General features: G+C 59.6%; 1 protein-coding gene across 2 annotated transcripts in view; it reads right to left on the bottom strand.

Annotated features, from left to right (window-relative positions):
* Positions 1-219: 219 nt before the first annotated feature.
* FAM212B (family with sequence similarity 212, member B) overlaps positions 220-11,846 on the bottom strand; it is a 23,978-nt gene continuing 12,351 nt past the window's right edge. The window contains exons 1-2 of one of the 2 annotated variants that reach the window (XM_014534602.1): positions 4,272-5,405; positions 220-3,493 (exon numbers count right to left, since the gene is read on the bottom strand). In XM_014534602.1, coding sequence (XP_014390088.1) covers positions 2,651-3,493 — 843 coding nt within the window. In that variant the 5' untranslated portion in view covers positions 4,272-5,405 and the 3' untranslated portion in view covers positions 220-2,650. Of the gene's footprint in view, positions 3,494-4,271; positions 5,406-11,846 lie in introns of those variants that run through there. The other variant, XM_014534601.1, reaches the window with a different exon arrangement.

The following is an 11,846-nucleotide window of genomic DNA, read 5'->3' as shown; positions in this document are numbered from 1 at the left end:
CAGAATTAAGCTGTCAGTTTCTCACTCTGTGCTTCCACTACTTCCCCCCACTACCCACAGCTCCCCAGCCAGCCCAGCCAGCCCGCACGTCCTCATCACTTAGGCCCCAGGCATTCCCAGTGCCTTCCTCCCTCAGCCTCCTTAACATAGTCTCCATCCTGGTCGCAGTCCCTGCAGGAGCCCACAAGGGGAGGGAGAAGGGAAGATGGGGGGTGAACGAATGGGCCATAAGCTTTCATTAGCAAAGCCTAACATAGCAAGGAGGCATCACACCAGCCCTGTCAAGACCTGGGCAGATTTCCCCACCCAAGTCAGCGTTCTGTTTACCTCCAGGCCTGGATCCTGAGAGGACAGGTTTTGGCTTGGCTTTGGGGCAGAGGTGGCAGCTTGTGGGAAGTGTGAGGAGCACAGGGCTGGACCTGTTCCAGTCTCAGCTCTGCCGCTGAGACCCTGGCCAGTTCCCATCTCCGAGCCTCTCCCTGTGAAACGAGTCACAGCAGCCGCTTCCAGGGTGTGGTGGGGAGGAAATAACCTGAAGATGCTGGTGCGACACCTGTGATGTCGCAGCGGACGGCACTCCTGGTTGGTTTGTTCCCCTCCTCCCCCCCAAGTTAAAAGGGGTGTTCTTTCCCTTGAATCCTGGCTCACCGGTGGGTTCGTGTTGTTTCTCCCCTCTGATCAGGAACTGGGTCCTTTCCATTGCTCTGTTCTTCGTTTCTGTCGCAGTGCCTGGCAGTGGGAGGCGCTCACACGGTTTGATTGGTCTGAATCGCTGTGACTGGTCCACAGAACAGAGGAGTCACCTGTGAATGGCAGAGAGGGGACTCGGTTTCCTGTAGTTGCTCCTGACTCGGATCTGGTGCCTTCTTGAGTCATTTGCTGGATGGCTTCTCCTCTCAGGATTCAGGGAACCAGTAAGTGGAATCTTTGGACTCACACACACCACCGAAGGCAGTCCAGTCTGTGGGCCTTCCCTCTGGGCCGAAACACCCGAGTCCTGGGGGAGACCCAGGAGCAGGGGGCTGGGGTGGGGACAGCTGAACCAGGCAGGTCTCTTCCTCAGGCCGACAGGGCAGCTCCTCCAGGCAGGGCGAGCTGCGTTGGCCAACGCCGGAGAGAGCGGAAGAGTTGGTCTCAGAGCCAGACGACCCTCTGCTTCCAGTCCTGCTTCTTCCATTTGCTCAGAGGATGACAGTACCTTTTAGAGGCATTCCCAAGTTTGAAAGTTGTGCGTGCTGCCTGCAAATAGGGGCTCTCAAAAACAAACAAAAAAAACCACCAATCTGGGCCTTTCCTCTTGTAGCTTCCGCCATCCAGAACTACACACCTACCATCTGATTGTGTGGGAATCTGGGAGTGACCCTAACCAGCCCTATGGAGCTGCTCACTGTAAGCCTCCCCCATCTCCTCCCTGGGGGCCTGGGATGGGATGTGATGCGCCAAGAGCCTTCCTTGTTTTTCTTCTCCAATTTGCTATTAATGCTCTGAGGGCAGGAAGGCCTCTTGCCTCTAATTGCAGCTGTCACCTCCCATCAGGCAGATGAGCGGGAGGGGCGAGGGGGAGGGAGAGTGTGCCCTCCCAGGCTGGCTGGGCCCTAACAGGGACCTGCATTGTCCGTTCCCAGCCAGCAGGCTTTCCCGGGCCAGAGTAGGCGGGCTGTGGCTTCCAAGGGGTGGCTGGGGTGGCATTGCTCTTGGGCCACGTGCCACCACCACGGCTGCAGAAGCTGAGCTGCTGCCCAGGGCCCTCCCTTCCCCGCAAGGTGGTTCTGGGTCAGGTGGGAAGAGGCCAGAGATGGAGCTAGGGATTTGGGAGTGTTTGTACCATCTGGGCTCACATGGCCTCGCTGGAGAGTGTACACGCCCTGGTGGGGGTGCAGGGCTTGAGACAGGGTGTTGGGGGGAGCGGTGTGACTCCAGGGCCCAGCTGCTCTCCATCAGCCCTGGTCTGGGCCCCGCCGGTGTGTCCTAGGACAGGTAGCGCCTCCTGTGGGCGGTGGGGGAGATAGCTGCCTACTTGCTCACTTGCACAGGGGATAATGGGTGTGAAAAGGCTTCCCAGTGCCTCTAGGTGCTGCAAGTATTCCCTTTCTTGTGATTTGGAAAGACAGGGCTTCCCCCAGTGTTCCTTATGCCTGCAGTGCCTACCCAGCCGTTTTGGATCCGGTGCCAGCTGACATCTCAAGGCAGCAGGCGCAGGAGGGGTGGGGGTTTGTCTCTGCTGCCCCCACTCCCAGGAGGCTCAGGGTTAATACCTGTGCCAGGAGCAGTGGTTTGCCAGGGAAGCAAACAGTTATGGGGACATGAGAGATGAAGTCTTTATTGGGGCTTCTCTGAGGAACCTGAGGCCCTGGTGCCCTAGTCCCTGTAGAATGTTCAACTGGGGTCTTTGGGGGCAGTGAGGAAGGTCAGAAGGATTTTCTGTTTTCCCCCTTCACCCCCCTCCAGCCCAGAATGAGCAACACACACACACACCCCCGCCTCCCCTACCAGCCAGCCATCACTGCCTCTCCCACCACAGGCCGCCTGGCCTCCTCTCCTTTCTGGGGAAAAGGAACCTGGAGTTGGGCTTTTGAGAGCCAGGCCAGCCACTGCCTCCTCCCCAGGGCCCCGCAGGGTTCAGGGTTCAGTCCGATTTCTGCATCCGGATTCAGACCCAAACAGCAGTGTTAATATCAAAGCCGGAGGGCGCGGCTTCCAGGGCCTTGGGGCAGCCGGTGGATGTGCCCTCCACTCGCCTGGGCTCCCCCGCGCCCGGGAAGGGCAGGTGCCCCGGACCCTTGGGATGGCCCCGCTTCTTGACTCTCTGCGAGCGTCCGGCTCGGGGCTCTGAGGCCGAAGGGGTCACCCAGCCTGGCTTCTCCTTCAGCAGCCGGTCTCGGTCAGGCCGTACGCTCCGCAGGAATTTCCGGAAGATGTTGGCGGTCAGGGCGAACCTGCGGCCCAGCTCCCGGGGCTGGCCCCTCTCTCCCTGGGGCTCCCCCGCCTCCCTAGGCTCCCCCTTCTCCCCGCCCTTCTCCAGTTCTGGCAAGTCCAGCCAGTTGCCCACCAGGTCCGCAAACACGTTGTCCCCCATCACCAGAGGCTGGCGATTCCGGCCCCGGGACATCAAGGTGGAGGTCCAGTCATCCGGCTCCACCAGCTCCGGCCTCTGCTCGGCACAGCCTTGGAGCTCTGGCGGCTGGGTCCTGGGTCCGAGTGCTGGCTCCCCACCCCACACACTCCTGTGGGACGGGCACCTGGCGTTGCTCCCATGAGAAGCTTGGCTGGAGGGGGAGGGGCCAGCAGGCCTGGCGGGACCTCTGCCACCCTCCCACTGAGGGGGCTCCAGCTGTGTCCGGGGGCTTGCAGGGCGGCCTGGGGCAGGAGTGCCCCCAGAGATGTCCAGCTGTTCCAGGGCTGTCTGCACCTGGAGAAGCTTCAGTTCCTGCAGCGCCCCCATCATGCAGTTCATCTGATCCTGCAGGCCGTCGCCCACCTCCTTCATGGACATCTGCGGAGACAGAGAGAGCCAACCAGTAAGCTGTGGGGGGGCTTGGGGGGAGAGCTGCCCCTCACTGGCCCTGAACCTGGACCCCTCCCCCAACACACACCTTAAGTGTCATTCCAGCCGCCAGTGACCCCGTCTGTACAAACTAGCCCAGAGCAGGCCAGAGCTGGGGAGGAGGACCTTTAACCCCAGGGTGGCTGCATAAAGGATAACATTCCAGCAACTCGTGTGGCGGGCGCTGCTCTCCACCCCGTGGGTGTATGCATAGATGCCTGCGTACAAATGAACCTACATTTAAGCTCCCGACTACTCTGTGAGGGAGTGACTAGTGTTGTTCCCATCCTACCGATGAGGAAACTGAGGCACGTAAGTAACTTGCTCAAGATTACATAGTAAGAGGTGAGCTGAGATCAGGGTGGGGGCGCACAGCTGTGGTCCTTCCTGTGTCTGTGCCCCTGCCTCTGAGCCCCCAGATGACAACAAGGACAATGACCCTTTGTGAGTATGAACTATGCCACAGGAATGGTGCTGAGGACGCTCCAAGCATCATCGCCCTTCATCTCTACATATCATTGTTCTCAGCTGAACAAATGAGTTATCCACGGTGGGTGAAGTAACCGCCTGAGGTCACAGCACACAGGGCTGGACTCAGACACAGCACAGCTCTGTCCACACGCCCTAGTCCTCACCACCCAGCACTCTCAAGACGGCAGCGGTGGCGCTGGGCTCGAAGGCTGCCCGTGCCCTGTGCCCCGTGCCCCATGGGGGAAGGGGAGCTCACTCCCTGTGAGAAGTGGTCGGCTGGGGTTTCCGTTCACTGCTGTGCACGGAACATCTGGCTGCCAGGGTGGAGGTCAGGAGGCCAGGAAGCTCCTGTTTGCGGAAGCCCTCGCCCGGCTCTTCCCGGTCCTTCTGAACACCTGTCCTCTCCCAGCTGCTCTGGCGCTCGGCTCTTGTGCCCTTCCTGCCTTCTTGGCTCACTGGGCCAAGAGTGGGGACACGGGGGGCCAGTTCCCCAGCCCCTTTGTGGGTGTCTAAGGCCCGAGTCCCAGGTGCCAGCTGGAAGGGGCTGAGGGACTGACTTGGGCGAGGGCCGAGTTTGGAGGCTGGGCGAGGGATGCTTGGTCTGATAACATTCATGAGGTTCCGTCCCTGGGCCCAAGCTGCCCGGTCCCGCCAGCTCTGCTCAGGTTACCAGCAGCAGCCCTCCTGTGCGGGGCCATCTGCTTCTTAAGCCCCCCAGAGACCCGTGGGGATCATCTTACCTCCCAGCCTGGTCCTCATGCACACAGCTCAGCCCACGGGGTGGGGGGTGGGGGCGGGAGACGTGGGAGGACAGCACAGAGGCTCTGCAGGGCTGCACGGGCAGCTGACCCTCTCAGGCTGCAGGGCCAACCCCACCCCTGCCAACCTGGCCCTGGCGGGTGTGGAGGCCCAGGGGCAGGATCTCCCGAGCCAGCCCCACTAAGGGCAGTGCAGGGCTGACTGTTCTGGGGGCAAAGAAAGAGGTCTTTGCTGAGCGGGGCATCGCCACACTCAGCACCTCCCCCACATGGCCGGGCCCTGACAGCCAACCGCCCGGGCCAGCCCGTGCCATCCGAGTGGCCTCGGGGGCGGCTGGCTTCCTGGGCCCCTCGCTCTGACCTCTTTGGCTACCACCTCCCCGGCCCCTTCCTCAGCGGGGGAGACCCAGAGCAAAGCCCTCATCCTCAGTCTCCCTGGTCCCTTCCCAGCCAACTGCTCCTCTGACTCCGGATTCCTGCCCCCTTCCGCCCCCCATGCCACTCTCCCCTCACCCCGACCTAGAGCCTTGGGGTCGTTTCGCCCTTCCCACTGAACGCCCGTTCCTGTCCCCAGATGTCTCACGTCCCCTTCCCATCTGAAATGCAGAAGCCGCCTCCAAGGCCTTCCGGCCGCCAGAGCGCCTGTCAGTCCTCTTCTGAGACACTTATTAGTCAATGCCCTTCCCTGTGGCCCCGCTGCTCCTGCCCCCCCCCCCCCCCCCCCCCGCTCCTCTGTCACTCGGGCAACGTTTATTGTGCATCTACTGATGGAGGGAGGGACTGGGTCTTGTTATGTCTGCCCAGAACCCCACTAGCACCCTGCACTTGCTCCATCATACCACACTGCCCAGCCAGCGTGGCTCGGGGGTTAGAGCATCAGCCTCCGCACTAGAGGGTCTGGGGTTCGATTTCCTGTCCAGGGCATGTACCTGGGTTGCAGGTTCCATCTCCGCCCCCAGTTGGGGCACTTGTGGGAGGCAACTAATCGATGTGTCTCACATCGATGTTTCTCTCAAAATCAATGGGAAAAGTATCCTCACTCCTTGGGTGACTAAAAAAAACACACACAACAACAAAAAACAACTGAGTACCACTGAACACCCCAAATCATCCCCACAGACTGCTTGCTGCCCGCGGACAGCACCTCACTGCACAGGGAGAGAGAGTCGGGACAGATCTCAGGGTTTCATTTCCCCAAGAGACCAGGAGCCTGAGCTTGCAGCCTCCTGCGAGGCTGAACACAGTCCAGGTCGGAGGCAGGGGAGGAATGCAATGACCCCATTCAATCTCTCCCAGTATGGAAAAGTCCTTGAGAAATAATGCTGGCATTCTGTGCGGTTTTCCAGGGAGAATGAATGTGTGGGTATGTGTGAATTCGGGGCTGTCCGTAAAACAGAGGCCGCATTTACATCCACAGGAGTCGACAGGACAGCCCTGTGGAAAAGGGCACTCTGTATTGGCTTGAGCTCTTGGGCTCTGGAGACAAATGGAACAGGACTCAAATCCCACCTCCACCAGGTACCAGCTGTGTGGTCTGGGCGGGTTATCGAAATCCTGTTTTTCGATTTCTCCCTTCTTTAAAATGGGAATAAGACTTCTTGCCTCGTGGGTACAGCTTTGGAGGGATCAGGTGAGGCAGCGCGTGATTGTAAGTGGTCTGGAGGTGAACTGGGGCTGTCATCTTAACGTAAGGCTTCCTGAGAACTTCCAGAACATTCTTCCTCAGTGGACCTGAATGCACAGTAATGACTGGGTTCCATTCATCCACCTGGTCTGATCCAGGAGAAACATCTCTAGTCCTGTCCTACCAGCGCCCCACACGGGACGGGGAGGGGAAGGGGGGGAGCCTTGGCGTCCGCCTGCCCATGGTCAGGCAGGCTCGTCAGCCAGCCAGGAGCGCTGACATTGAAGGGGAGAACGGAAGGAGGAAGCCGAGCGTGGGAAACGGAGGCAGGAGCAGCGGCTGGGTCTTGACTGAGAGGCAGCTGCCTTTCCCACCCCGAGGGGATGATGTCACCCCCGGAGAGAGAGCCAGGGGCAAGCTGCTGTCTGGTCCAGAGCGTGGGACCTTCTCGATCCCGGGGTTTCTCTGGCCCCAGGACTAGAAGAGGGAGAAGAGAGCAGTGTGGGGTGGGAGGGAAGAAAGGGCCCCGTCAGAGAAGACCCCCAGCTGGGAATCATCAGCACGGAATCCCAGCCTCCAGGCGGGAGGGTGTGGAGAGGAACTCCGGCCTCCCAGGGCCTCAGGCCCTCCCTCGGGTCGGGGACCAAATCACACCCCACTTGGTCTGGGTGGGAATGGAGCGAACATTCTCCTGTCCCAGCGACGGTGTGGGAATCCTTCCTGAGAAAGGCATACGGGGTCCCCCCACGCTCCTAGCATCCATCCCACCGTCCACCGTCCACCCGCCCCTCCTGCGCCTCCACGTGTTTCCTTCTGAAATTTGTCTTCATGTCCAACTTTAGTCTCTCTCGCTGTGGCTGAAACCAGCCTGGGCTCCCTCCCACATTAGAGCTGGACGCCCAGGCACGCTCCTGGGGTCTGTGCAGAGCCACTGGCTGTGGTCTGAGGCCTGGCCTGGGTCAGGCTGACGCTCGGCCACATGACTCTGGGCAGATGCACCACCCTGTGTGCTTCGGCTTCTGAATCTGTAAAATGATAACCCTTCCCACGTGGGCAGGGGCCCTCACCCTCCCCTCTCCACGGCCAGATCCGACCCGTGGTGACCCGGGAGGCTGGCAGGGGTGGCAGGAGTCCTCCCCACTCGGAGGTTCAGTTTCTCCCTCAGTGTTTCCAGATCATTCTTCCCAAGACTCCCCTCACAATTCTCACCATATCTGCATATGGCCTAGGCTCTTACTAGTATTTAATACCTTACCTATATCTACGGCTTGTGGAAGTGCTTTTATATAGGAACCTAGATGAAATGCATGTCACCTGCCGGGAGCAGATGGCTGCTCTAAAACTGGTTTTTCATCTGAGCATCACCTACGTCACCTTGAGTGCTTCCAGTAGAGACGCTGATCTACTGCCTGAGGTTCCTGGGTATTCGTGGGAGGACCGGACCGGACCCGAGCCCCCCAGCCTGGCCCCTACTCAAGGGCTCCCCATGTCATCCTCACCCCTGACTTCTCAGCCTCATGGGATTGTTGTGAAAAGAAACCAGGCTGGCCAGTGGCCGTGCAAAGACCCATCGTACAGAGAGAAGAACATGAAGTCTGGGAGGGACTCCAAGAGCCAGGGAAGGCGCCTCTCCACCAACTCATCAGAGGAGGAAGGGACTGGCTGCCCTGGGCGGGAGGGGACGCTGCTGCTGGGAAGCCAGACCCCAGCATCCTGGACCTCCGGGCCCCAGCCCTCGAGGTGGGGCGTGTGGGGTCAGCTGTCCATGGCCAGCACCCTTGCCGGGCACTCGCTGGGCCCGCCGTGGTGTGGGAGGAGTGGCGGTGGGAAAGGGGGACACCAGCATCCTCGGCAACCCTCCCGCCCTCTCCTAGCCCCTGACCGGTCCCACAGCTGTGCCTCCAGCAGCCGTCTCACGCTCTCTCCCAGCTCAGCCATGGGCCTGGCAGTGTGCCCTGCCTGTCTCCCCCCCGCCCCGTTCCCCTCACTCCCAGGCTCCCCACACAGTGCCTTTCAGCCCCTCTGGAAGCTACAAGGAGGTTCAGGGCCGGAAATGGGAAAAGCCCCGCTTTTGCCAAGCAGCCCATTCTCCAGCCCAGTGAATGGGGACCTTCACAGCCCCTGCCCTTGGCTGGAGGGCTCAACAGGAAGGTAGAGTAGAAACTTTGCCAAGAACCAGAGAGGAAGGACGGGAAAGAAAGGAGGAAGTCTGAGATGGATGAGCCCGCTCTCCCATCCGGACCATCTCCCGGGGGCCGTGTGCTCCGGCAAGAAGCAGACAGACAGAGGAGCCCAATCTCGCCCCTTCGCTGGCCTCTCCGCCTCACCCAGCCCTTCTCCCCGACAGCTTCGGCTCCTGTCCCCGGCAGTCGGTCAATCAAGTTCCTCGGGCATCCAAGGGACCTCAAAAAGTTCCCTTCCTTTTCTCCTTCCTAGTTCAGGCTTTCACATTCCTGCACGGACTCTTCTAATAGCCTTCTAGCCCATCCTCTGCCTCCGTTTCTTTTTAAAAAAATATTTTTATTGATTTCAGAGAGGAAAGGAGAGGGAGAGAGAAACAGAAATGATGAGAGAGAATCATTGATGGGCTGCCTCCTGCACGACCCCCCTGGGGATCGAGCCCACAACCCGGGCATGTGCCCTGGCCAGGAATCAAACCGTGACCTCCTGGTTCACAGGTCCACACTCAACCTCTGAGCCACGCCGGCCGAGCTCATCCAAACTCCTCCTTGCCCCGGCTCTACACATCAAGGGAGCTGCAGTGTGAGGTCCTCTGCAAAAGCGTTGACCTGCCTCAGGAAATGTGCTCTTTTGCACCAAGAGCTGAAGGCTGATCCTGCCGTATCTCCTCTGTCACCATCGTTTCTCCTCCTTTCTTTGCCTTTAGGCCTGGTCCTCCTCCAGATGCCAGAACCTCCTGAACTGTGGCCACTAGCGGCCTACCTTCGAGCAACACCGTGTTGTCCTAGGATGGCCTTCTCCAGCCTGAGAGAAGTCCCTCTCCTGGTTCCCCAGGCCTCAGCTGGGGTGGGCCTTCCAAGAGCTGGCCTCCATCCACCGCCTCCTCCTCCAGGAAGCCCTCCCAGCCTGGCTGTACCTCATGAGCCCCCATCGCTCAGCCTGTGTGCACTTTGTTTGCTCTCTACTGATCTGAACTCATAAGGAACGCCCTGTGAGCATTTTACATCTGCTTCCTCCGTGTGCCGTGTCTACCCCTTTGTTAGAAGCCCTTGGGGAGCGGAGTGTAAGGAACAGCTGGTCCCAAGGCCTATGCTCCGGGAAGGGCCCCTCGTTGGCGGCTGGAGCCGGGAGAGATGTGTTCCCTGCCGAGTAGTTGCAGCCCCCAAGCCCCGTGTCCTAATGAAGAAGTGTGTCAGCTGCTGCTACTTCGCTGCCACATTTCATCCCTGAAACCCGATCCCGCCGTTCTGTCCAGGCAGGGCCCAGGGGCCAGTTCTCTAGACATTAACCACATGGAGCCAGGATCCCCAAACCCTCGGCCTCCCCCGCCCCCACCCGAGCTCACTCATTACAGAGCAAATATTCTGCTTCAGGAAACTGGGAAGTTCTGCTGCTTTGGTTTCCAGGAACAGACTCTTCTTGTCCAGCTTTCCTGGGCCAGGACAGGGCTGGGAGGCAGGAGGGGAGCGAGAAGGCCTCGGACAGAGACCGCTTCACAGCCCCTGACTGTTCCCCTTTCCAGCAGGTTTAACCCACAGTGTCTGCGGGACCCATGCTGCTGGAAAGGAATTTCGTGGAATAAATGTCGAACTTGACGGATATTCCACAAGTGCCATTCCTGGGCACGCACTGCAAAGCCAGGCCTCCTGGGTGGCAGGGATGGTTCTGGCTGGGAGGAACAAACACACACACACACACACACACACACCCTCAAACTCATGACAAACTTCATGCCTTTCCCACCCTACTGCAGACCTGGGGGATCAATAAGCCAACACCTCCTATTCCAGCCAAGCTGCATTGAATTCACCCTCATAACCCTTACAAGAGCCAGAGGGCTGAGCCAGGGCCAACTCAGCTCTGCTTTCTCCTTCACTCCCATTGGGGAAACTGAGGCGCTGAGATTTGGCTCAGACACCTAAGCACGGGGCTGAGGTGTCCAGGGCGGGGGTGAAGGAGACGCTAACAGCTCTGCCTGTCACTCCTCTGTCTCCTTTCCCCGGGCAGGCGGGCTGGCACAGGGGCGGGGCTGGAGCCCCATGGGGGGGGGGGTGCATAGCTCTCCCATCTGAGTGTCATTCTGGGCCCCAGGCCAGGCATTTGGCTTCCTCTCCAAGAGAGTCAAAGGCTGAAGCTGTTCAGACAAAGGGCCAAATGAAAGCTAATGGGGAGCAGGGAACTTCGGCCTCTCCCCTTCCTCTTCCTGGGGACCAGGGGCTCCGGCCCTTGGCAGGAGACGGTGCAAACCAGGACCTGGAGCTCAGCTCGGTGCAGATGCCTGTTTGCCGTTCCTATTCTCCTGGCACCCACAGGCTCTGTCTTCCTCCCCTCAGTACCTCCCACCTAGGGTGCATAAAAAATGCAAATCGGTAGGATTTTAAAATTCCAGCCCATGCCAGGAACACCCACAAACCCTCTATTTAGGCAGATCCTGAGGTGGGTGGTATGGTCCCAGATTCCAAGCAAAAAAAAAAAAAAGATTCTGCTAGATTCTTTTCTCAGCATGGGCCTTGGACTTCAGACAGTATCTGTGATGATCCTGACCTTCCTCTCTGGTGCTGGACAAACGCATGGGAAAGGTCAGAACTGTGTGTGTGGGCTGGGCCAGTCAGCCCCAACTGTCTTGGGAAGCATGTGAAACTAGTCGGAGGGGACAGGATGGAGACTCTTCTGTCGCTCACCGAATTCGATGGGTAACTTTCCCTTCTGACTGTCCCACAAGGACTTCAGGAGGAAGTACCAGGAGCGCCCGGACCTGAGAGGGCAGGCCCTGGAGCGGCGGACAGGGAGCCTGACCATCGCTGAGGACACCTGCCCTCCGCGCTCCTCTCCCCAGAGCTGGCCCCTGCCAGGCTGCCAGGCTCCCTCCCTCCGCAGCGGGAAGAGTGAGGGGTTTGCAGGCGGGAGGGGAGAGGATGCCAGGGATGGCAAGCCCAGGGCTGGCACTGCCTGGATCCAGGTCTGCTGTTGTGAGCCCGGGTGCCCCCGGCTGTGGAAAGTTAAGAGGAGGAGGAGGAGGAGGAGAGAAAAGGTGAGGCTGACAAGTCGTCGACTCCCAGAGAAACACACTAAATGGGCAAAAACAAACAGAAGCGAGGACACAAGAGAGCCTGGCGGACAGTCCGTGGGAATTCTGGCGGTTGAAGGAACATGGTGGCAGGTAGGGGGGGAGGTATCTGAAGTCAGTGAGAATCAACCAAAGTTGGAGCAAGCTCCCCACCACCCCCACCTGGGGACCCCACCCCCCCCACCACACTGAGCTCCTTCT

The sequence above is a fragment of the Myotis brandtii genome, unplaced genomic scaffold, assembly GCF_000412655.1.
Source record: "Myotis brandtii unplaced genomic scaffold, ASM41265v1 scaffold131, whole genome shotgun sequence".
NCBI lineage: Eukaryota > Metazoa > Chordata > Mammalia > Chiroptera > Vespertilionidae > Myotis > Myotis brandtii.
This window is presented reverse-complemented; position numbering and strand designations above follow the sequence as displayed.